This window comes from Brachycentrus maculatus, unplaced genomic scaffold (assembly GCF_059751285.1).
Source record: "Brachycentrus maculatus isolate JH-2025_06_01 unplaced genomic scaffold, ASM5975128v1 h1tg000443l, whole genome shotgun sequence".
Taxonomy (NCBI): Eukaryota; Metazoa; Arthropoda; class Insecta; order Trichoptera; family Brachycentridae; genus Brachycentrus; species Brachycentrus maculatus.
Genome location: NW_028281191.1, coordinates 297,205 through 324,312, shown reverse-complemented (window position 1 = coordinate 324,312; position 27,108 = coordinate 297,205). Strand labels below are relative to the sequence as shown.

Here is a 27,108-nt window from a genome sequence, read left to right as displayed (position 1 = left end):
TTGACCAGATAATTTATTTACAAATTTATTTAATTTATTTATTTAGTATTTGGACACACTCAAAATGTTGAAAATAATAATTATAATTAATAATAAATATTGTTTTTAAAATGTGAAATTCAGTTCGGTGAGAAAAGGGGTTGTTTGCTTAATCAGTATGCACTGAAGACTGTGCTACATGCGCGCTTTAATTTGGTATAGTTGTGTGGAAAAAACAAGCCATGGCTTGATAGCAGAAAAATATGCTACAAAATGTAATATGATAGATGTTCGAGTGGTACTATAAAGAAATAATGCAAGTCCGAGATAAGCATTATCGATATAGTTAAAAAGAGGTGTGTTGAGACGGTTTTGGCGTGGGAATCGAATGGGATGTGAAAGAACGGTAAAAAAAAGAATGAGGTGAATTTGGTTAGAATTAGAAGCAGAGAAAGACCAAGAAAAACTTGGCATGATCAAGTATTTTTATATACTTGGACGTGGTTAAGTCAGGAGAATAATTGTCGAGTATGTATGAGGGGATGCATGAATGTCAAGGAGGCGAATATTGTTTGTAAAGAGAGAGTGGTTCGGCTTTCTATTATCTCTGCTTACCCCTATGGGAAACAAATTAAAGGTAAGTTAGATAGTTATCTAGTATTATAACGATGTATTTACGAAAAGTATTTAAGATTAAAAAAAATCTTTTTGTGATTTAAATTTAATGATATATTTATTTTCGCCTTAATTTGCTAACAAAACTGGAAGAAAACGATAATATTAATCTTCTTATTTTTACCTTTGTTTAAAGGACGGAAAGCCTTATTTTATGAATGAATCGTTTGAAAAAATCTCCATATCACCTTTCAAAGAATTTATATTATCCCTCTTATTATCGTATATTAATTTGTCTAGTGGGCGGCTCTAAGCGTCAAATATTTCGTAAAGAACAAACCTAAGATTACTTTTTAATAAACTCGACAATTCTGAAATCAAAGAGAACATTCTGTATTCCTGGTATTTTTACGAGAAATTTTTTTTTTTTTGAGAATACAAGAGTTTTTATTTGGAATAAAACATGATTAAAAAAACTTTTATATTTGTTACACATTTTGTTTTTTTGATATATTTTTTTAAAAGAAAACAAACTTTAATAATGTAAGGTACTTATAATTTTAATACTAGCTATACCGGGCCACATTTTACTGTGACTCAGCCCGATTAAATTGAAACGAATGAAAATAGTACACACATTTCTAATATGTATAATTTCACAATGCTTGTGAAGCGATATAAATATAATGTCTGTGTAACAAAAATGCGATAACAAATGCAAATGCAAAAATGCGTTGTAACAGCAGTGTCAATAAGCCAGCTATCCGCCATGAATGTTAATTACTCCGCGTGTTGTTCTTACGTTCAATAGATGGTGCTGCCATTAGGGGTAAAAAATACTGATTATCAGTCATTTATTTATTTATAAATAAAGCCTTTATACGGGCGCGTACCGACTGCAATATTGCGATTAAATACGAAAGCAATCAGTGAATAATTTAAGGAGATTGAAGACTTTGAACAAACAACATTTACATTTCATTTTATGTACCTCAAACTTTTTTGGGTTAAGTGGGTCAAAATGAGACTATATTTTAACTAACAAATATATGGGTTTATAAGAAAAAAATAATGGTGCATTGGATACTACATTTTGTTTATGATAGTAACCTTGAGATAAATAACGTAAGGAAAGGTTTGAAAATATTTTAAAAATAGGTTTAAAAGAAATTTTGAATACATAAAAAAAAAAAATCTCATAAGTTAACCAAAAAGAGAAATGAACCCCAGAATATTCGGATTTATTATTTATGCTTCTAAAATATACACTTTTAGTAATTAATTACGAGTATATTGAATAAAAAAAAACTTTCCAAAACATAATAATCATTATCTCAAGTCGTAAAACTGTTGTAAAACAAAACAGTTAGTTTGTTATCAGAAACCTAGAAATGCCTGAGTATATTTTAGAATACGAATCTATGACTGTAAATTAACTCTACAAAAAAAGCAAAGTAAAAACGTTTCCAAGGGGAAAAAACGAATATCACAAAACGGAAACAGCGACAGTTTCTCAAGAGTAATAAATTGTAGGATTCAGTTTTTGTAAGTAAGAAAAACATGTTTATCTTAGAAATGTCACATTTTACTGGTCAAGATAGATTTTGTTTTATGGATAACTGTAGCTGTTTTCTTTTTAAAATATTTAATTAGCTATGTTTAAACCCAAAATAGCCACCCACCGGGTGGTTATTTTATTATTAATTTCAAATAATAAAAATTGGCCCACCAGGCTCAATTTTTCTATTTGAAATTTTAAATATAAAAAAATGTATGTTTCACAGAACGCGAAAGTCTTGTTTGATGTAAATCTTGTTTGTGGTTTTATTAAAAAAAAGTGATCGCTAAAAATGTGTGATAATAAGGATTACGAAAAAGATACCAAATATAATACAACAGACCGGTTGAAAAAATTCTAGCAAACTTGATAATCTCGGAGCGTCGTTTGCGTGAGTAACGTATAATATCACGATAGTCACAAGTAAATGGTTATAACGCCGTTATCTTCCCATTAAAACAGTCTCTTGGGGATCGCCACTTTCTCCCACAAATCCAGTTAGCGTAAAGGGCTAATCATTCTAGGAATCCTGGATGAATGACGTCATCACCTAGAATAGTCGAATTGTTTTATTTCAACACATCAGTTAGTTTACAACATTTTGAGTGTCGAAATACTTGTGCACAAATCTGGATTTTTTTCTCCAAATTTGTGCACAAATATCTCCAATTTTTTTCACATTGTGAAGTTTTACGAGTGTTACTAGTTTTATCAATGTATCTAGAAGTATCAAAAATTTAAGTAGTGTGGTTATTAATCATGGGTAGAATTGGTGAGTTTTACGCATGTGTAAAGTGATCACTCAATAAAGCATATGACGGTCGTAAGCCCTGTAAATTGCCCAGACTTTTTCTCAACTAACTTTATTGATCCTTTTTTTCTCCAACCGATTTGTCATCATCATGGATAAATATGTTATAATATAAATTTAACCCTGATGATGACAAGGTTGTTTTCGAAACCAGTTGGAGAAAAAAAGTAAAAAAAAAGTGGTTCAAAACAAAGTGTATTTATTTTATAAAGTTTATAAAATGTGCCACAAAAATCTGCGAAAAACATTCATAAAAATTCCAAATTATTCTTCATCTATGTTAAGATGTCAAAAAGGTAAGAAACATCAGTTAGTAGTGTTTTCTGCTGACCGATATAATAAGCAAAAGTTATTTAACAAAAATATGCGAAAGAAGTTATTTAGCAAGATCACACATCTTCATAGAAATATCTGGAGGGTGCAATGATTCGTTATACGTTCGAATCCAACTCACTCTACCGTGCGTAAGAACGGACGATAATCGAACGGCCAATAATTTATTGTATGGCCATTATACAGATTCCGGGTAAAGAAAGTCATTATTTTTGATCGTGTGAGAAATGAGGGTATTAGCGAGGAATGTGTTAGTAGGGATGTAGAGAGAAGAAGTAGTAATTGATGAGCTCTTACTTATTACATAAAGGTAAAAAATACATTTAAAAAAAAAATTTAAATAATTTTGAGCAATGTGTAAAATAATGAAAAACTAATGAAAATTGATTCAGAAATATGGTTATATAAAGAAAAACTAGCTTTATCCACCAGTTACTAAGGCTCAGTCTAGTCAAATGAAAAAGAAAGAAAATATTTAGCACACATTTAACATATATTTAATTTCACAATGCTTCAACAATGCAATCGAAAACATTGAAAATACTGAACAACAGATGTCAAAAAGCCAATGTTAAGTATTGGGTATGTTGCTGTTACTTTCAATAGATGGTACTGCCATTGAGATAAAAATAGTTAGAAAAACATATTTTTACATATCTGTGACAGGTGTTTTATAATCTATCACAGGTAAAAAAAACGTTCGAATACAAAGCTGTGTCAGAATTATGTAGGTACAAGATTTATGATTTCGAATAACAAATTTTATTTTTATATTTATTATATATAGACAATGGTATGAAATAACGAAATAACAAAAATATAGACGGGATAAAAATCCTTTGAAAAGATATTAAGGTATAACAAAAAATCCTTTAAATTGTAAATAAATATACTTGTTTTTTACCACTTGATTATTATATTAATTATTAGTTTCAGAAGATACAGATGGTTCTATCTACAGGTTTAAATGTAAACATATAAATAAATAAGAGGTAAAAAACAAGTGTTTTATTAATATTTAATAATGTCTTACTACAAAGTGAATGCCGAAAAATAAATAAAAAATCCTTTGATATTCACGGATATTTCGGTAAAATACAAATGCTCGAATGTCATGTTGTTTGAAAGAAATGATTATACGTCAAGTGTTTTACCCACTGTGCTAAGAGCGTTTCAATTCAATTTAAACCAAGATAATATGAAGTGAAAGAAGGCCTTGAAATGTGCGGGAGTGGATAATATCACGAAAGATTTACTCAGATTTAAAAATAAGAAGAGATTACATAAGAGAAACATGAGTGCTGAGACACTGTAATCTGGGATTTGAATTCGAGATGGAAAAATACATTTATAAATATGTAATACGAAAGCACAGGTAAAGGAAAATGTCGTACTTTGGAAAAGCTCTCCTCGTGGATTTTTTTAACTTTCAGAAATACAATATTCCATAGTCAAAATTCAGATTACTACAAACTAAATGAAAATTATGACTTACAATATTTCGATTGTAACTAAATTTTTGTTTCACATTTTGGATTAAACTCATGAAAGGAGATATTTATATCAAGATTTTACTCAATGATATCTCAAAAATGATATGACTAGAGAATTTCATTATTTGATTTGGCAGTTTATTTTTGGGAAAATTTATCTGTTCATAATTAAATTTTACGTGTTGCTTAATGCAAAGCAATCACACATAAAACAATGATAACGTAGAAATCCTTAAAAATATAAATACAAAAAAAAAATAACTGCAAAATTTTGAAACAATAGTTTTTCAATAAACAAATTAACTCTTCATTTACAATATGACGCCTAACTTAAGACTTGCCAGTTTTGTGCATATTCCTATAGATAAAAAAATAAAAATAGGAAATAGATAAATGAAAAAAGAAACAGTTTCTTCGATCAAATTTCGGAGGTCATGTTTATACTTTAATAAAAAAAACATCATGTACATGCTAGAACTGTTTAAATTTAGTTAGTTTCTTACACTTTTGATCTATTTTGTTCGGTTCCCCCCTGGAAACCGAACTTGGGATCTCCAGTGCGGTAGACAAACATTGTATCCACTATGGAGGTGGACTGAAAGGTCTTAACCATTGAATAATTGAGTGTATTTTTAAAAATTCTCAAACATCATTCATATATTTTATTATAGTTTAAATAAATAATACAATAAAATATTTGCAACATACCTTCTCTTATTATATGTTTGCAGTTACATTAAAAGTATTTTATTATTATTATTTTTTATTGTATTTTATATAGTGTATATGATGTATAAACCTTAGAGGCTTGCACACTTTACATCAAAGTTAGAAATAATAATGAAATAAATAAATTTTCCACTTATCTTTTATTTGGTCAGTGACCGGGCTTGTTCATTACCGTCATCATCAAACTGATAATGTTGGTATCAATTATATGTAAAAACCAATTCGAATTTTTACAAGGTTTTATTTGTTCAGTTATTACGGGGTTGAAACTATTATAGTCATAATTGACTAAATCAAGTCAAGTATTATAACGAAAACCTATTTAACATTTTCACGGAAAAACATTATTAGCAAACTACCTTTTGAAAATACATTAATTTAGTTTAATATTGTTTACAAATTTCGACCTGCGCCATTTATTTCGTTGTTCCATCCTGTACTTGAAATATAGGGGTGTTTATTACCTATTATGAGAATACCTTTTGATAATTTACGAGGAAAGTAGAGATGTATTCATCAAAGAACTCATCACCGTTGGTGCAAATAAAGTAGGCATTTAAATAAAAACAAAGTCTTCCCAATAATGAAAAGAAAACATTGAAGACGACCTTCAGAAAAATACCTCAAAATGTATTTATTTCCATTACTCTTTCTCAAAACACTTGAAATGTAAATTAAAAGAGAAAATTCTTTCTTTGAAAAAATACGAAATATACAAAATGAGAGGTTTCCCGAATTTGTATATTGGAAAAATAAAATTGAAAAGTTTATATGATTTTCTTTCTCAAGGTTTTCTTAAGAACTCTCGTGTGAATAAATCTGAGGGTTTTATAAAACCTAATTCAAAATAAATATCGAGGGTAATATTATATTCTACATGCTGTAAATGTTTTACGATAAGCTCTTTTAAATTAAACTTGAACCTTTTGAAACGACTTCTGATTAAAGTTTTTGCTTCTTTTTTTATTTCATGGGGGAATTATTTTTTTCTTCCTTAACATTTAAAACGTACTTTTATCTGAATTTAAAAGTTTTTTTTTATATTTGTATTTAATGTCTGCATTTTTAATATCCGCTAACTCCTTCTTCAATAAATTTTGGCGGCAGGGGAAAAAATACTTCAATCCAAATAAAAGTTCATATTGGAGATAACAAAATGACTTTACAATACAAAACTGCAAAACCGATTAATTCCAATAGATCTTTAAATATTTAGAAAACAAATACTTCATTAACTTTCCTATGGATATGAAATCATTGAAGACATTAAAATGCTTAAAATTAAATTAAATTACTTATATGAATGTGAGTCGAAGAAAAAAAAACACACAAAATAATATAATTTATATTTGAAGCACTAACTTTGTGATTTTCCATTTTATAATTAAAATGTACTTTGTATCACTATTATTAAAATCACTATTATTAATCAGTCTTAACTAGTATTTATCAGTCTTGATAAAAAAGCGGTTAGCTTCGAAACCGGTAGACATTATAATTAAGTTATAATAAAATATTTATTGTGATTTCAAAACAAAGTTACATTTTAATTACACAAAATAATAACAATAAAAATAAATCATATCACCCACAAACATAAACAATAAAAAATAAGTGCATGTCCCTCTTTAAGCACAAGAGCCTAAGAAGGAGAGATCAGCGTAATTAATTTTAAAATTGTAAAGTACATATAAATGTCTAGAAAATTAATTACATTATAAAAAACTCTTGCAACTATATAAAATAAAAAAAAATATATACTTAGGTGTTTTAACTTGAAATAAAATATATATCGTTTATATAAAGAAGGTCACAGTTCCATCTGCTTCCATTTAAATGATAGATATTTCATCTCAAGTTGAGGCATCTATAATTATCGATTAGTTAAACACCAAATTATCCGATACGGTGTCCTACGCAATATTTGGGTCTGAAAGGAGGTTAGTCCAACAATAAACATAGAATAAATTAATACACATATTCCCTAGTGCTATGATTTTATCACAGAGTTTATAAATTAGGGGAATGTACCTATTTAATTTAGGACTTGGAAAATGTTATACCGTCCCATTTAAATATTGGCTTAGGATCACGTGGCTTCATGCCTCGGAGCATTTAATTAACATGCGTGCTAGATTTATATATTTAGCAAGGCTCAATATTTCAATCCTTGGGTTTGTCGCAACCGTTCAAATCAATTTTAATGACATGATCGGTACTAACTTCTCAAGGAAATAATGTCGGTGGTATTTACTTCCACGAAGTCAGAAAAGGCACTATGAGAAATGTAAAGCCTTTTAAGAACCACTGAAATGAAGATTCTAACTCTTCGCGACAGAATAAGAAACTATGAAATAAGACAAATCTGGGATGTCGAAGATGTTGTGCGATGGGGAAGAGAAAGAAGACGTTTCTGGAGAAATCTTGTGGGAAGAGCGAGTTCGGATCGAGTGGTGAGAATAGCAACAGACAGCAACATAAGAGGTAACAGACCTCCAGGAAGTCCACCCAAACGATGGAAAGACTGCTGGTCTTCAGCCTCTCAGGAATGGACCGGAGAGTAATAGGACATAGTCCTAAATAAAGAAGAAGAAGAAGAAGAAAAGGCACAAGCCAAAATAAGTCCTGGATTCTGTGAAAAAAGAGATAGACCGAGATTCTAAAAGAGACGTTAAAGTAACATCTTCGTACCCTAGCCAGATCGCTCACTACTATCAAGAACGTCATAAATCAAAAATCGTCAATTTTCAGTTGTGCATGTTTTCGGAATGCTCAGAAAATGTACTATATCCCAGCAAAAGAGGCATATTTAAAACTTAATATCAACCCGCCACAGGGCAGAAAGTGTTGTTTTTGCATTTTGAAGAAAAGGTATTGTTTAACTATTTTTTTAAACATAGTGAATATTTTTCATATGGAGAAAAAACCTTCAGGTTTTACCTAAAAAGATTTGTTGCACAGTAAAAAGTTCAATAAGTGGGTTGATATTTATTTTTAATACATTGTATTATATTTTGAAACTTTAAAAACGTTCTCCTGAAAAATTAAGTTTTTTGATATATGACGTTCTTGAAAGGAGTGAGCGAGATATTGTTCTAATATTTCAGCAAGGTTGCCAAGCTTCATTGTTTAAAGGTACACCAAAAGAAGAAAAAAATAGGGTACAAATCAATTTTTTTATTGAAAAAATTATCAATGTGTCCTAAAGATACACCAAAAGAGGAAGAAAAAGGGTAAATATTTTTTTTTATTGAAAAAATTATCAATGAGTCTCTAAATATACATTTTCACATCTAAACAACGATCAAAAAAGTATGTAAGTCTGGGTCATAAGTGGGTTTAAGAACCAGCCTATGACAGGGCTTACGATAGGCTGGTTTAAGTGATCACTTGAAACACGTGTTTTATACACAATTTTATCCATGATTGACAACCATGTTTCTTATATATCAGAATGTATATTCATGTTTTCTTCTTTAACATGCTGCTTCTTTGGCACCATCTATGGTTGAGTTTAGTAAGTTTTTTTTTAAATAAGTAAAACAAAAAAAAAACCACAGAAGGTGCCAAAGAAGTAACATGTGCAAAAATGTGTAAATTTAAATATAAATATATCTTTTGAAATTTGATAGTGTGGTTGTCAATCATAAGTAGAATGTTGGAAGTAACACATGTATACAGAGATCGCTTAAACCAGCCTATGAAATGTCGAAGGCCCTATAGATACAAAAACTATGTAAATCGCTTCTAAGTGGAGACAAGCCCAAATTTGTGAAAAGGAAATTGGACAATTAACATATTGTAAATGTATACAGGTTTATGTTTAAATTTTAATAAATATAAATTAAAATAATTTAATATTAAATAATATTAAAATATTCTTAAGATTCATCTGGCTGTATACATAGGATAATGTGTTTTTCATTCAAAATATAGCAAAAAAAACTTTGTATACCTTCCCTTCACTTAAAAGGAAATTTCGGAATGAAAATTACGGCATTAAAATATCAAATATTTACAACGTGGACCGCCAAAGATGACCCTCAGAATAAGGCTTCACAAATAAGGTTACTTACAGGGGTGGATAAAAAGTTTTTTACATGAAAAAGATACTAATAGTCGGGTAAAATTTAAGTCTTTGAAAATTGATTAATATATTTAGGTGTTTTTATGACTTGATGTCATTTTAAAATTATATTCTTTGATATTTAATTTATTTTTGATAAATGTACAGGTATGAATTCTTACCTATGTAAAGTGTGACAACTTTCTTAGCTATTTCATAAAAGAAAGGTTTTGGATATTAATAAAACTATTTTTTTACGAAACATGGAGTTATTTTTAGTATCTTGAAAAGCCCTAATCAATGCCGACCCCTGGTGACAATAGTATCATTTTATGAATATATTGATTGATATCACTCAATGACTCAAACTTACTAAACTCAAATCACACCATCACATCGCTTTCAGGGATGGGCAGAGAGAAAAGAACGCCACACCACTTTGTCATTACAAACACTTTCGAGTCTTCTACATTAATGTTCTTTAAACATACCCGCCAGTTATCCCGACTCTTGACCCGACCACTTTCAAGTATTTTACATACTTTAGCAAGTTTTCCTTGCTCATATTCCAAACTTTATTTTCCTCATACTATATTCATTTTACCGTTCTGTTATCACTCATTCAATTTACATGTCCGAACTATCTCAATACACCTTTCTCAATTTTATCAATAATTTTTATTTCAGCCTTGCATCCTTTCCTTATTTAACCATCCTAAGATACATACATTGTTTTGCCACAAATTGGTCTGAAAGATCACATTTTGAGTCCGCTTAAATCCTTATTTTGCTTATTTCATGCTTTACATCACTAGAGCTGGTACCAGGACTCATACTTAGCTTTCGCTGTTAGACTTTTATTTGCTACAACTGAGTTCAGTACACCCTTCACTCTTTTCCTAGCATTCACTCATCTTTTTATATCTGTATCAATCTTTTCATCCCTAGAAAATATCTTTCCAAATATACAAAATCATCTACCTGTCCCATATTTTTCAAATACGAGTTTATACTATTTTACACTCAGAATAAAAAAAAGCTACAAAAACATGTTTTTCAAAATTTCAAGTCTCCAATGTAAAATTGAAAAAAATGTCAATTCTTCAAGTACAAAAAATTGATAAAATGTGAATTAAAAATAAGTACATTCTTAAGATTCCAAAATAAATTTAGAAAAATAATGTGCAATACCAAGCCATATCAATAAAATTATAAATATTTGGGAATCAAATGTTTTAAAATCACTACAAATACAAAAAAAATTTTTTTTATCTTTAATAGAGTGCAATAAATAAACATTCATTGCAAGTCCCTTTCCAAGCACAAGAGCTAAATATTTTTTTGAGAGAGGCACAGCGTAACAAAAATATGATTTTTTAAACGCTAGAATATCTAGTTAATAAATATATAATATAAGTGTGTAATAATTTTTATAACGATATTAAAACAAACAAAAAACTCTTCCAAATGCTACATGATTGATAATACCATTATTTCTATCTCAGGTAGAAAATTTTACATCCTACCCTCGTATGTGTGAGATAATTAATGTATTAGATGAAAAATAACCCTCCTACGTAATTTGCCTTTACATAAATTCGCCATATAAATTATAATTCATTAGGAAACGAGAGATAAAAGTTGAAATGATAATATATGCAAAGAGCAGAGATAAAGGAAACAATACAATTTGCGTCGAGTCTTCGTCAAACCAATCATTTAGGATAAGGCAGGATAAAGCTACAGTTGACATCTTTACTATGGGGGAAACCTTAAAGGAAGAGGGTCTATTATTCCAAAATGTCACATTATATGAAGAGATAAAATTAATTGATAACACTATCAAATCTAAGTCCAGTCGCTCTCTGCCATTAATGTAAGTGAAATTACATTAATTAAAAGCAGTTATTTTCTCAAAATATTTCAAATTTGTATAAATCTTTGTTCACAAATTCTGGGTTAAATTGGAAATCTACGGGTAAATTATTCTTAATATTTTGATCGTTATATATTTTTAATATTAATAGGATTAACTTTGTGATTAGTCATTTTTACTCTCGTTTTTATTTGAACTAAAATGTTAGAAATATTAGTATATAACCATTTACTCAGATTTTAGTCTACCGATTTCGAGATGTACTTGTCTCTTCGTCAGGTTAATCACTACGCCAGTATGCAAACAATACTAAACGTCACTAATAGTTTTTTGTTTCTTTTTTTGTGTACATTAGGTTAAAATAGGTAAAAAACAATAAAAAAACGTATGTAAAAAGAACTCCATACACAAGACACACAAGGTGGGCCAACTTAACAACAAACGCACTTCTCAAGAATAAAAGATGTGGGCAGGTATTCTCACTGTGTCAGTTTATGTAGGACATTAAATACAATAAAGGTTTTTAAATACAATATAACGTCCAATTTAAAGTGAAAAACCGGTAGACACACATACATATATATGTATAAGTTCGTGTGTGTATATATTTATAATTCAGATCTCTTGTTTCATTTAATTTTTGTTGGTTTTTTTGTTTTGTTTAATATTATAAAACGTAAATTTCATATAAAATATAGAGGCTTGCTCACTTTATCTAAAGCTTTAATAATAAAAAATCCCACAAGTTATTGCTTATGACTTTAAAAAGTGAATAATTAATCATTTTTAATTTGAGTTTCACTAAGTAAATACAACTATTACGAAAAAGTGGTATTTACTAAGTAAATACCATTATTTTGTAATAGTGGTATTTAAAAGTTAATTAAATTAAAAATGGATACATTTTACCACGAAGTGACTGCCTAATCAAATAACGAGATAATTAATCAGTTTCATTAAAAAAGCTCTATGGACAGATTTTGTATTGTAAGTGGGCAAGAATATTTGAAACTTCCGTTTTCAGCCGAGTGGGCTATAATATTGTGCTTGTATAGTTTTGGGCTATAGAGGTCGCGGCCTTTAACGTTTGACTGTATGACCCTCATAACAGCTGGACCAGCAAATTAATGATTCCTTGTTCACTAATGGTTACAAATTCATATACCGTACTGTGTCTGCGAATGCTACTACTGGGGAAATATAATGGTACAATTTACGATGGAACATGAATTTAATGTGACTTTTTCATTTTAAAAAAAATAAGATTTAACATACGTTTTATCTCCTAATCCAAAATGCGTTACATGCTAAATGTATTGAAAACATTACTTTAAAACTAAAAAAAGATACCAATTCATTGACATCTCATCAAAGATGAAGAAGAATATGGAAGTCTGGGCATTTACATTTGGGCTGACGACCGTCATAGGCAGGTTTAAGTGATAAATATTTATGTTCAATTATGATCACAAAATAAGGTTTTGCGTATTTTGAAACATCGTAAAATATTTGTGTTTCAAAATGGTTTTATCCCCAAAAATAGTTTGAAAACCGCTGACCTAAGGGGTCAGAGTCCAGTCTTTATTATTCTACGCCAGTCTATTGATCGTGAGAAGGTGTACGAGGGGTCGCAGTCGGTCAAAAAATGGCAAATGGAAATTGTCACGTTAGTGAGAAAAAACTTTCAAAAATGGTAAAATATGTAACTGGGATATGCAAGTTTTACTTTTGCTTTTTAAGGTTTTGCATTCAAAAAGTTGAGAAACGATACTCTACAGAGAAGAGGCTACAAATTTTACTTTCTGGTACTGAAAAGAATTTTAGTTTCTGGTACTGAAAAATTTTTTAGTTTCTGGTACTGAAAAGTTTACGTATAGGGTGGTAACTAACGGTAAAAAAAAATCTGCCAGGTAAATATTTTAGCTAGGCGCATTATATTTTTAACGTTTTATTTTGTTTTTTAAAATAAAAATAATGAACCTTTTTCACGGGTCCATTTGGATTTAAAAAATATATTTTTAAGGCAATAAAAAGTAGATATACTAATAAACATATTAATTTTACATGTTTTCCTCATCTACAATAAATATATTATTTAAAAAATAAATTTTGTTTAAAATTAAATTATTTATTTAGCTATGTATTTGTAAATTTATCAACACACACAATTTTTTTTTTTTTTACATTTATATATATTTTTCTAGCTCGGAGTATTTTGTTTTGTTTTAAAATTTATTTTAAAAAGTACATTTTCAATTGACTTTCTCACCAACGATGGTAGACAGTGTGTATTTTTACGTTTTGATTGTTTTTTTCTGCTGAAAAATATATAATTTAACATTTTTAAGCCATTTAGTTAAGCTGGTATTTTTTTGTTTGTTTTTATTGTAGTTAAAGCAAAAGACCAAATGTGAATTTTACACACTTATGGTAAAAAAACTGTCACGTTGCATCTGGCCACTGTTTTTGGAACGAGTCGTTTGTACCCTTTTTCCATAGAACAATAAATATATAAAAAATATGGATGTGATGAATGACTGAGTAGTAAATTATTATTCACTGGACTTATGAATACTCAAACGTAGTTTTTTACTATACTCATATGTATAAATTAACACCCTATCGGAGGACGTTATAATTTTGCAAATGGCGTCGTACGTCAGTCATGTTTGACATTTGTGAACCAGACAGCTGCAGTATAAGACAGATTGATAAATGGGCACAAGTGTGTATCAACACTGGCGGCAGCCACATGACGGATATCATCTTTTCCATTTAACAGAATAAAGTGTATAGTTCAAATAAAGATTTTCATTAAACAATTTTTTTTATTTTTATTGAAAAAGTTATTTAAAAACTGAATTAGAGTACAAATTTAACGCCACTTTCAAATTCGTTTGTATATTGCAGCTGTCTGGTTCATAAATATGAAATATGACTGACGTTTGACGCCATTTGTAAAAAGTATAACATCTTCCTTCTCACAAATTTGGGCTTATCTCCACTTAGAAGAGATTGACATAGTTAAAAAAAGTTTTTGTATTTATAGGGCCTTCGACATTTCGTAGTTCCAAATAAACATTTTTACTACATAAAATATTTTTATTTATTTATTGAAAAAGTGATTTAAAATCTGAATTAGAATATTGATTTATTGCCATTTTTGCATTATTGCAGCTGTCTTGTTCATAAATATCAAATATGACTGACGTATGACGCCATTTGCAAATATTGTATCATCTTTCGATAGGGTGATTAATTTTGCGCCACCCTGTAGATATTTTTCAATGTGTGGACAAAGTTAGTTTTAATAGCGAAAGAAAACAAACTACACTATGCAGGGTATGCTAGCTCGAGCTTCATTGTGCTTTTCTCCTTTAATAGCATAGTAATTATGTCGCATACAATGTGTAAAGCTAATGTGACCTTGGGCGAGATACCAAACGAGCTTTTAATGGAATTCGCAAGTTGTGCGGTGTATCAGAACTTGTTACTTTATACCAAGACCGCAGTACGACTAATGAAAATTAATATCACCCCCGTTCACCATGGCGCTGGCGGTATTGTTAAAAATTTAAAGCGATAATCTTGAATATTTTAAAATTTAAATATTCAAAGAGATGCGCCAACTTTTACTGAAGAGAGTGAGGTAATTAGGGTGTAAAAATGGAGAGTGGGATAATTGGAATACTTTAAGGTTTTGTAACAAAATCAGAAGGAGCTCGATTATCGAGACAAAAATTGGTGATAGTTATTATTCAGACCTGACGGTGGAAGTTTAGCTTCCGAAACTAGTAATCATAAATAAACTCAAGTGGTATAAAAACAAATGTTTCCTTAAGCATTTTAAAGTGGTCCAGTCTAATTCATGAAAATTCTAGATCGCCCAAAGAATGTTTTATTTTATTTTTAATTGATTCCACATTCACTTTGTGGTAAGACATGATGAAATTGTAAATAAAAACACCTTATTTTAACGACTAGTTTCGGAAGCTACAGATGCTTCCATCTTCGGGTCTGAAAATAGCTGATTTATATCAAGTTGGGAAACTAGTCGTTAAAATAAATTTAACTCAAGTGGTAAAAAACAAGTGTTTTCATTTAAAAAAAAATATGTTTTATGTTAGAAAAACATAAAATCATAAAACGTATTTTTACTATAATATATCAAAATAATAATTTGTATTCGTTCATATATTTGTATGTATATGATGAAAAAGTTGTGGAAATCGGAAAATCGAGCTGAGCTGAGTATTTACAGAGCTTATTAACTGTCATTCGCAGCTTAAAGGGAATTTTTTTGCACATATAGTAATTTGATATTAAAAATAGTAATTTAATTAAATTTTAAAACTTTGGATTTAAAATAGAAAGAAGTCATTGTGTCATTTAATTTTAAAATCTAAAACGAAAAATGATGTTTAATGATAAAACACACAATCAAATAATTTGTGCATCTATAGCTTCATAGTCCGCCTCCGTAGTATAATGGTCAGCACGCTCAGCTACCGTTCTGGAGGTCCCGGGTTCGATTCCCAAGGGGGGTAAAATAAATATAAATGATTTTTTTCACTGTAATATTTATTCAAAATAACCATGGACTGGTACCTGAAGTGGAGGGCTGATCACCTTTCCTTCATGTATCAACGATCAAGATAACACTGCGTTTATATGACACAGTGCCCTAAGCACCATTGGGTTGCGGATAAGGGTTTTGTTATTATTTATTATTATGGCTTTATAACTGAAATGTGTAAATTAACGGATAAGTTCAACCCTCTATGAAAGTAAGTATGAAGTAAGATTGAAGGAAAAATAGTTCTGTTTAAAATCCCACAAATATTTATTTACCCGTTCTACCTTAGAACACGTGGAAATTTTCGGAAATTTTCATGAAAGTATGGAAGTTTTAAACCAAACAATCGTGGTTCCTGAAACATCGAAGATTCGAACCATATTATCAAGGGTTGAGAAGATAGCAAAGTTTCCTACCTAAAAGGTTGATGTCGGCAGCTTTCTTGATAACCGGGAACGGCACCCATTCTAGTTCGCCCAGCGCACACCAGGCGGCGGCGTTTATCAACGCCCAGAGACCGTCAGCGCCATCTGGGAGATTTTCAGCGACGAAAAGAGACGCTGAAAGAATCTGAAAGAGAAAAACAAATGTCAATTATCGTAGTATCATCAGAATTTAATACGAAAAAACGTGAATATAAAAAATTTGTACATAATAAATAAAATCACGAAAACAACATTAAGGATATTATATATAGGGCAAATGTAACTAGTTTTTGGTATACCGGTAATTATGGTTTAATTCCTAAATCGAATTATTAAAATTTTCATAACCAGTTATTTCAAAACATTATTTTTAACATTTTAATATAAACTAGTATTTATCACCAAAAATACGATATTATATGACGATATTTGAAACGAGTTCGACGTGTATTTTGTTGTACTCGTATGATTAATTTATCTAGATAAGTTTTACTTGTCTCCATGGCGTAGTGGTTAGCGCGTTAGTGGAAGTCCCGAGTTCGATTTCCGCGAGAGGCAAAATAAGCGTAAGTGATTTTCACTGTAAAATTAATTTAATTGTTTTATTTCGGCATTCACTTTGTGGTAAGATATGATTAAATTGTAAATGAGAATAATTGTTTTACCACTAAAGTTATATTTGCTTTATTTTAATGACTAGTTTTGGAAGCTTAACATACATCTGTAGCTTCCGAAATTAGTCGTTAAAATAAAACAAACAAAACTCATGTGGTAAAAAATATGTGCCCTCATTTACAATTCAATATAAATTTAATATAAACTGAGTAGTACCTGAAGCGTTGGGCTGTTCACATTTTATTCGTGTATTTGACGTTCAGGATAACACTGCTTCTATCCGATGTAGTGCCCTATGCACCAACGGGTGAGGATAAGGGTTAGAAAGAAAATAGAAGTACTTTGGAATTTTTCCCAGCGCAATAAAAAGGTGCACACGTGCGTTGGGGATCTGATACTATTCATCGCATGAAAGTCGAGTAGAGCTTGACGTAATCCTTCGTCTATAAAAAGCACCTTCAAAAAGCAACTGTTCTCGAAGGAGTTTCTAAGACAGTCCAAAATAATTGATTCGATGCAAATTCACTTGTTTATCATGAAAGAATTTTGATTGTAGTGAAAATTTGAAGCACACCTAATTCATTTGAATACAATTATTTTTTAAGTGAAATAAATATATTGCCGACAATTTCATTCTCTTACCGCCTCTGATACAGAATACGTTGAAAGATTTATTGCTTTAGCCAATACTAATACAAATATTTATTTTGATGTTATATTTAAAAAATAAAAACACATCTGTGAGTTTTTATTATGCACGTATTTTCTTACGGGAGGGAGATTCCATGATCTGGCATTTCGAAGCAGGGAGTGATTTCAATGTATGTCAGTTTGAGCACTTTTCCGCGATAAATGTGAGAATGGTATTCTTACATATTTTTAGTTCAGTTCATTCCTTTTCAACACTGTCTATCTAAATGTGTATCACTTACATATTTTAAGCACAGTAACCCCGTAAAAGACAGTTATACATGTAAGGCGAAGCTTTTAAAAATAAAATGTGAATACTTATTTTTACAAATGACACTTGTTTTAAAGCTAATGGCTTACATTTTCACCGTGGAACTAGGTTAGATGTTTTTTTAAACATATTTATAACTCAAGTTTTACTTGGTAAATACCACTATTTCTTAAAATCTATTTTGACACGTTTTTCGATGCATTCCGCATCATTTTCAAATAAAGTGCTAAACGATGGGGAATGCATCAAATCATGACTCTCAATAGATTTTAAGAAATACTGGTATTTAATAAGTGAAACTTAAATTAGTTATGAATAGATATTACAACAAAGTGACTGCCGCATTATAATGAAAATTGATGTTTTTCGTTGAATTTTTAAAAGGTATAGGGTGCTTGTGCACTACACGAAATTTTACTATCCGGCAGTCCGGTTAGCATGATAAAACAAATGATTGGCTTGGATTGGTTTGTGCTTTTGGTAGTCATTCTTCGAATTAGTACACTTGATCGGTGCGTGATCACGGTACGCGTAAATTCAATCAAGTTTAACTGTCGTAGACACTTTTATTTTTAAAAAAAACCGGACTGCTAGACCGTAAAATTCCGTCTAGTGCACAAGCGCTCATATGCGCTAGACAGAGAAGTATGAACGGCGAATATCAAGGATTCAATACTTATAGTCCATAAATAAGCTATCATTTCTATTGTATCACAGCACAACACCAGAAGTTTATGTAAAAAAAGGGAAAAAGCGGAAAAAGCGGAAAAAGTGATGAGTTTTAATAATTTATTTTGTCATAATTTCTTTTTTATTTATTAAACTAGACACTGGGTTATTTACCCTACGGGTGATATATCATAGATGTTCAATAATGGGTAGAAGAATGGTGAACGTTTTACGAATATAAAAAGTGATTACTTAAGTAAGCCAGATCATAATTATTCAAGTTGTAATCCTTGGGATGCTCAGACTTTCATCTTCGTTGTATAAATACGATAGATGTTTTTTTTCCTTAGATTTAGAACCCTATAAAATATTTATTATTATTAATTATAATATAAAATAAATAATTTCTGGCATTGGGCACTTCTTCTACTTAAAGATATTTGTACTTTCAAAATCCACCAGATCCAATTACATATATAAGATTTTAATATAAATACTCAATCAGATTGCCAATTGTGGGTTTTATTGTTTAAAATATTTATATGCTTAAAAACCCTACTAACAAATATTTAAAAATAGCGTTGTATTTCAAATTCCGCTATATACATGCAACTTGCCTTCTGGCCCATATCAGCCAATCAGAAAGCGGGCATAGGTAAAAAATTAAGATGACGTCATTATCGGTTTGTGTCTAGTGTTTTTTTTATGCATATTTTTTTCCTAAAAAAATGGGGAAATTCTCTCTTTCATAATATTTTATCCAAAGATAGACATGTCTTTTAAACATTAATGTTGCCCGGAGAATTATAATTTTTTTGTATAATCGACTTGGATCTGGCGGATTTTGAAGTAGGCGACAAATTTATGTTTCAGTTTTATTTTGTCGAATAAAATAAAACCTAAATATTTAAAATAAAATTTAGACATAAAAATATAAAGGCAACAAAACCAACCAAAATGCGTACCTTACGCTTCGCTAATCTGCTCTCCCGATCAAATGTAAACTTGCAAAGACTTCAAAGATCGTCCTATCTAAATAATTCCATCAGAATCTTTCTATTTTTATCACTTTGGCTGGAAATACGTCTACTATATGTAGGTCAGGAGAAATGAAACATTGCGTTACATTTTATTTAAAACTAAAAATATTTTTAAAACATTTGACTGATATTTTTTTGTCATAAACCGTAATATGAAATTTTGAAGAAGTGGCACTTAACTGATTTAATTAATTGGAATTCCGGTGTAAACTACAGCTCTGATTTTGTAAAGTGAAAAGTGTTTACATTTTATTAAATTATTTTTGTGTTTTATTATGAAACATACTTTAAATTCTGTAAATATGTAAATTTGAAGAAATGGCATTCAAAAAACTGATCGAAGGCGTAGATTTTCGGGAAATTAATAAAAGTGGAAATATCATTTGTTGAGTCATAAGCTAGCCTACTACCCCTTTAAAGAAAAACGTTGGATTATGGGACACCATAATATGTATATATACATATAATATATATATATATATATATATATATATATATATATATATATATATATATATATATATATATATATATATATATATATATATATATATATATATATATATATATATAAAACCCTTATCCACACCCCAATGGTGCATAGGGCACTGCTTTATATAAACGCAGTGTTATCTTGATCGTTTACACACGAAGGAAAGGTGATCAGCCCTCCGCTTCAGGTACCAGTCCAGGGTAGTATTTAATAAATACTACAGTGAAAAAATAACTTATATTTATTTTACCTTCCTTGGGAATCGAACCCGGGACCTCCAGAACGGTAGCCGAGCGTGCTGACCATTACACTACGGAGGCGGACGAATACATATAATATATTTATTAATATTAAATTACTAGATTTAAATAACTAGAGAGCAATGTTTCACATATAAACCTGACCCTTAAAATAAATAAAAATAGTGTTTTTAAATAAACCACGTCCCTAGCTGTCTTAGGATAAATAAAATGAAGGCATAGCTGGTAAGTTATTTACAATAAATGTCTTTGGTCGTATCCATTTCTCAAACCGACGTATTTTCAGTTAAATGCAAATCATCACATTTTTATTGACGTACATATCTGGTTCTAGGAGTGAGAAAATTTGACACGATAAAGCAATGAGATGAAAGAGCTCGTTTAAATCTCAGTCTTGGCGAAGTTTGGGAGCAAATATTTATTTTCACTGTCAAATATGCTGCAGAAATATTGGGTCTTCATCGTTCAAATATTGTGAAACGCCTAACCTTCTTGGTCACGAGTCTTCTACATTTGAATATCTAACGATGAAATATTTTTAAGTAAGTTATTTAAAACATTTTTATAAGATATATTTTGCTTGAACCCCAGAAAGATTTTTAATCAGGATAATTATTAAGATATCGTTTTATGTTTATTTAAAAGAACGTAATTTTTAGATATTTACTAGTGTGTGACAAACCATAGTTCAAAAAATCTTAAATAAAGCTTTCAATTTTGATTAATTTGCATGACATTTCGACAGACAGATGGCAGCACTGAAATTTGTATGAGAAATGTCAAACGTTCTTGACCAATGGAATATAAAAAATAGGAATAAATTAGATACAATATGGTTGTTCAATCAACATCAGAAAAATGAACATTACAAAGTAAAGTTAAACATATAGTTGCACGTAAATCAGATGATGAAAGTTCTTGTATATTAGTAAATGTCAAGACTTTGATGTTATGTTCCCTTGAAAATTAAATTGAACACGATTGATTTTTTAAAAATGTTTGTAGACATTTTTAAAAGTTGATATTATTTATCTATAAAGTTGATATTATAAACTGGTTTTATACTAGGTAATCAAGTTATAAAACAAGAAATATGAATTACATAAGATAACCGTATATATTATCCTTTTTTGTATGTTTTATAATTATAGACTTCATTACCTCGTACAATTTTACTTTTAAAAAAGTATTCTAATATAAATCATATTCTCTAAATTGTTTTATATTTGAAGATATATCATGATATATCAGAAATAATGTAGAATGAAAGACCGTTAAATGAATTCAAATATATATTTTTTAATTGCTATATTATATTATCGTAGAGTAAAAATGTAAATGCCAGAAAATTAAAAACAGATTGTAGTTATAATGTGTGTAACATTATTGGATATTTCAGTTTAATATTAGTAACTTCAGATAAATGTATTGTTTATTAACTCAAGTAACCAAAAATATTAATATAAAAAAAATCTCTTGAGGCATCTTTAATACATCTTGGTAAATCTATGAACTATCCTAACTATGAAATTTATTCAAAGCAAGCAATTTATATTTCGACAGCGTACTTTCAAATAATTTCATTGCAACTGGCAGGTAATTGGTAGATTTAAAAAATCTCAAATGAGAACTTCATTTTCATTTCTAAGGCTGAAGACTATTTAGTTTATAAGTTGCAATCTATACTGCCTCCGGGCTTTTAAGCTTCTTACAGGTTTTGTGAAAAGGTTTCTTACAAATCCTCTCCATTATACGTTCAATCAGACCAGAGACTTTATATTAACTTTTATGTTTTCTCTCAGATATTATGACGTAATCTCGAATAAAATTATGTGAATGAAATCAAAGGGATGGTAAAAGTTCAATGTATAACAAGTAGAATATTTTAAAAATCTTCAGAAGATATTAATAAAAAAACTAAAATAGGTTTTCTTCTCAAAATCATTTCCTTTTAAACAATAATTTTATGGCCGTACAATCAAAATAATACTAAAAGAATTAAAATATTGGTTTTTATTGTTGATTATTTTACTCTTTTTCTAATTTTTCTTATTTTTTTCGTTTTTGTTCCAAACTGAAGTCGCCGTTTCGATTCTAGTCAATTTCGAAATTTATTCAATAAATATTTGTTTTCAATTAGTCTTACCTGTATTTCTTACAACTTGATTTCTATTTTTAATAACGGTTCTCGAAGGATTACTTAAATTCTAAAATGAAATATTTGTGTATAAGAAAATAACGTAAATATTTCACAAAAAAAACATTGCTAAAAACAATACCAAATATTAGATATTTTTTAAAAACTTATCGCATGTGGGTGAAATAATCCATTGTAGTATTAATTATAGGCGTGAAGTGGTGATATAACATGAAAATATAAAAATTCGTAGAACGAATAAGCTCATGAAACTAAAGATATTCGTTAGACGAATCATTACTGTATTGTACAAAGATTCATTGTGTATTCATGTTATGTGTTGTTACAGTCAAGTATTACGCAAGGCTAGGAGGGGCCTTCCCATGAAATGTATGAAGCTTTCCCGAAATATCCAAATCAGTGTCCATTTTCATTAGCTCTATGGAATTATTTTGCGAATTTGTGGAAAGCTTTCCCAGATACATTTTGTTCGACATGCGACAGGTGATAATGGACGGCGCGTAGTGAATTATAATAATAATTTACTGCCATATATTGGAAACACGTAGATATGAAAGATACGGCATTACATGTGGGGAGAGGAATACAAAATAACACATATAACAACTTTCTAACTTACTTATATATTATTTTTTGACATCTTATCAAAGATGAAGAAGAATATGGAAGTCTAGGCATTTACGGGGCTGACGACCATCATATATATATATATATATATATATATATATATATATATATATATATATATATATATATATATATATATATATATATATATGTATATATATGTATATATATATATATATATATATATATATATATATATATATATATATATATATATATATATATATATATATATATATATATATATATATATATATATATATATATATATATATATATATATATATATATATATATATATATATATATATATATATATATATATAGAAATATTATTAAAAAAACCATATCCGCTCCTTAGGTGGAGCATATGGAGTCCACAAACTGTCTCCAGGCCTTTCTGTCGGCTGCCAGCTCCCTTGCATCCTTCCAAGTCAGATCCGCGTTCCGAAGTTCTGACGAGAACTGCCGACGAATTGTCAGCTGTGGTCGTCCTGAGTATCCTGAGTGTCCTGGTCGGCATGCGGAGTACATGGCCAAGCCAACTGAATCGTCTTTTTTTATGTATTATATATTAGTTAAATATTTTATATAAATAAATATTATAACATTTTTTAACATCTCATCAAAGATGAAGAAGAATATGGAAGTCTGGGCATTTACGGGGCTGACGACCGTCATAGGCTGGTTTAAGTGATTACTTTACACACGTGTAACATTCACCAATTCTACCCATTATTGACAACCACACTACTCTTGCTCCAAAACGCTCTGATATATTTAAGATATTTTGACTGTCACAGAGTTTTTTAATAAAATGATATATGGCTCTAATGGTACCTACTCTAGAGTTTATAGCTGTTATCAAAAAAGCTGTTATAAAAAATCTAACGTTGTCTAATTGAATAAAGAAATTGTATTGTTGAATTATTTAAAAGACGATGTTTTGTAAAGGACAAATTCTTTTATTTTATTTTCATAACACTCTTTTATTGATAAGGGCCGATAAAATAGATAAATGCTTAAAAGTTCAACTACTGCACCAAATCATTAATAACATAACGATAAGATGTTTTGAATATTGAAAGCATTAACTTTGTGGATCATATTGATATATTATTTTGAGAAATAAAAAGACTTTGTGTTTTGATCCACTCACATTTTTATTAACCAACTAGTTTCGGCAACAACCTGTTACCCTCTTCAGGGTCAATTAAACCCTGAAGTCTTTTTATTTCTCAAAATAATATATAAAGATAAGATTGCTATGATAGTTAATTTTCAACATGAAATGACGCTATAAGACGATGAAGATAAAAAACTAGTTATTTTCAAAGCAACCATTTTATTAATAATGGCCAAGAAAATAGATCAGTGCTTAAGAGTTTAACTGCTGCACTAAATCATTAAAAACATAAAGTTAAGATTGCTATGATAGCCAACTTTCAACACAGAGTGACGCTATAAGACGATGAAGATCAAAAACTAGTTATTTTTCATGCTTGTGATTTGATTTCGAATAAGCTTAAAACTATTTTAAACTGAGAAAGTCAAAAATACATCAATTTATTTATGACCGGAAAGCGTTGAATTTTCCGTTGAATCTTGTGCGGTTCGCACTCAGCGAATGGAAATAGATATTCCAGAATATATTTTATGTATGTAACTAATGTATGTAATATTGGTTGATATTTAATTTTTAATTTTGATGCTTTACTAAGTAAATACCACTACTTCTTAAAATCTATTAAAACACTTGTTTCGATGCATTCCGCATCATTTTCAAACACCGTATGTGAAGCTTAGTCTAACTTTTAGAGTTGTGTCTTTGGGACGTTGAAGGTTGTCACAAAAGATTTTAAGAAAAAGTAGTTACTAAGTAAACCTCAAATTTAAAAAGGATAGATTTTACCAAAAAAATACTGCTGAGTTATTAAATAAAGTCATTGATATTTCTTGTTAAAAATACTTTGATAATTGTTTAATCAAAATGTATTGAACGTGGATAGTTATACCATGTTTTTTGGGTGGAAAATAACGTATTTTCAATTCTCATGAACGTAATATCATATTACTATTTTTTTTTGTGTGAATTCGTAACGTCAACATTTTCCCTCATTCCACGGTTGAGAGGAGAATGGGATACGAAATTTATCAGAGAATTCGTCAATAATCTGGAAAAAATCTAAGTTAAATCATGATAATATTTGAAGAGTTTTGACCGGAGCATAAAGAAAGTCATTTATATATTATTATTCTTGTTGAAAATAAATGTACATTAGAAGGATTATTGTTTTATCTTCTAACCAACTAAAAAAATACTAGTTTTAGTGGCCAAAGGTTTATTTGTATTCTATCAGTACATTTAATCCACATTTGTTTGAAAATGCCATAACTGGGCGAAACAATTATCAATTTTTTTAATGTGTTTTTTAACAATAAAATACAACTCAGTAGACTCAAAAATCAGTGTTTTGTTTTAAATTTAATAAATGGCAGGTTTATTTGTACCACATACAACTGTTTTCATACGTAGGCATATAGTGCTAGTAAGTATGATATGAATGTGAGTGAATACAAAAAAAAAATTACAGTATGAATTATTGAGACGTAAATTGATGGATGAAGAAGATACAATGATTAAGATCATGTAAGGAGAATGGGAAGAGCCAGGTCATCTAAATAATGTATGATATGATGGACAGTTATAAGGTTTAAATCCTATTTTTAGAATACAAAGTAATGTTTAAAACAAATTGATACATCAATAAGAAACAGCGATATTTTCTTAGTCAAAAAGTTTCATAGACCGCTTTTGATTTTCTGATATTTAGTTTTAAACATAGTTTACACGATCTCTTATAGCATTTCATTTTTTAACCAAAATCAAAAATTAAGTCGCTATTTACTTTAATCGATAAAATAATAAAGCATAGACTTAAAACATATAATTTTCCTTTGTAATTGTTGGTAGTAGGTAGTCATCGGCAGTCTCCTTTTTGACTGCTTCTAGTCCATTTTTTTGTCATTCGCACACAAAGGTTTATATGTATACGATCTCAGTCAAAGGATTAAACAAAGATGCTGATTTGATGAGAATGCTGATTTCAAAACACTCCAACTTGTAAGAAAAAAAACATGTAACATCAAGTAACAACTAATTAAAAAAAAGTCATATTTGATTCACCCACATTAGTTTTTTTTTATTATTTAGTTTTTTAAGGAGCACAAAAATATAACGATGGGTTAAGAGTCAGAGTAAAAGGTTTTAGTTATTACGTAACATAAAAAAAGTAATTTCGTATGAGGAATAAAAAAAAACATAGCATTCTCTGCTACAGGCCATTATGAAACACATTTCATCCTCTTCCACTTCTTCTTCATCTCTTACAACTGTGATTTTAAATATAGCTTTTTCGTAAAAATCTCACTATTCAGTCACTATTATTTCTAATTTTAACAGAAAAGCCGAAATAAAAACCGAAATTTGGTACCTTCGTTTAAAGTTCATCCTTACTACACTTCTAGGATATTTTTATACACTTCTTACTTTAATCAAGAAACAAAATATTTTGTTAACGTGAAAATAGGATTATTCGATAAAATACATAGTTCACTTAGTACGTAAACAAATATACTGAATAAATAAGACGAAAATGATATTTTCTAACGATGCTTATGTATGTGATTAAAATCCAGGATTACCTCACATGCAAATGAGAGTTTCTGCTCAATAAAACAGCTTCTTCATCTTACCAATAGATATCTCTAGTGAAAATTCTAGTGATTCAAGGACAATGTTTCGAGATTGGATCATATACATA

The 27,108-nt window shown here is 29.3% G+C and overlaps 1 protein-coding gene across 1 annotated transcript in view; it reads right to left on the bottom strand.

The window, feature by feature from the left end:
• LOC148302497 (D-beta-hydroxybutyrate dehydrogenase, mitochondrial-like) overlaps nucleotides 1–27,108 on the bottom strand; it is a 106,828-nt gene that overhangs the window by 16,387 nt on the left and 63,333 nt on the right. Inside the window, exon 4 of the mRNA XM_088271525.1 lies at nucleotides 16,453–16,606. Within this exon, the coding sequence (XP_088127651.1) occupies nucleotides 16,453–16,606 (154 nt within the window). The remainder of the gene's footprint in view (nucleotides 1–16,452; nucleotides 16,607–27,108) is intronic.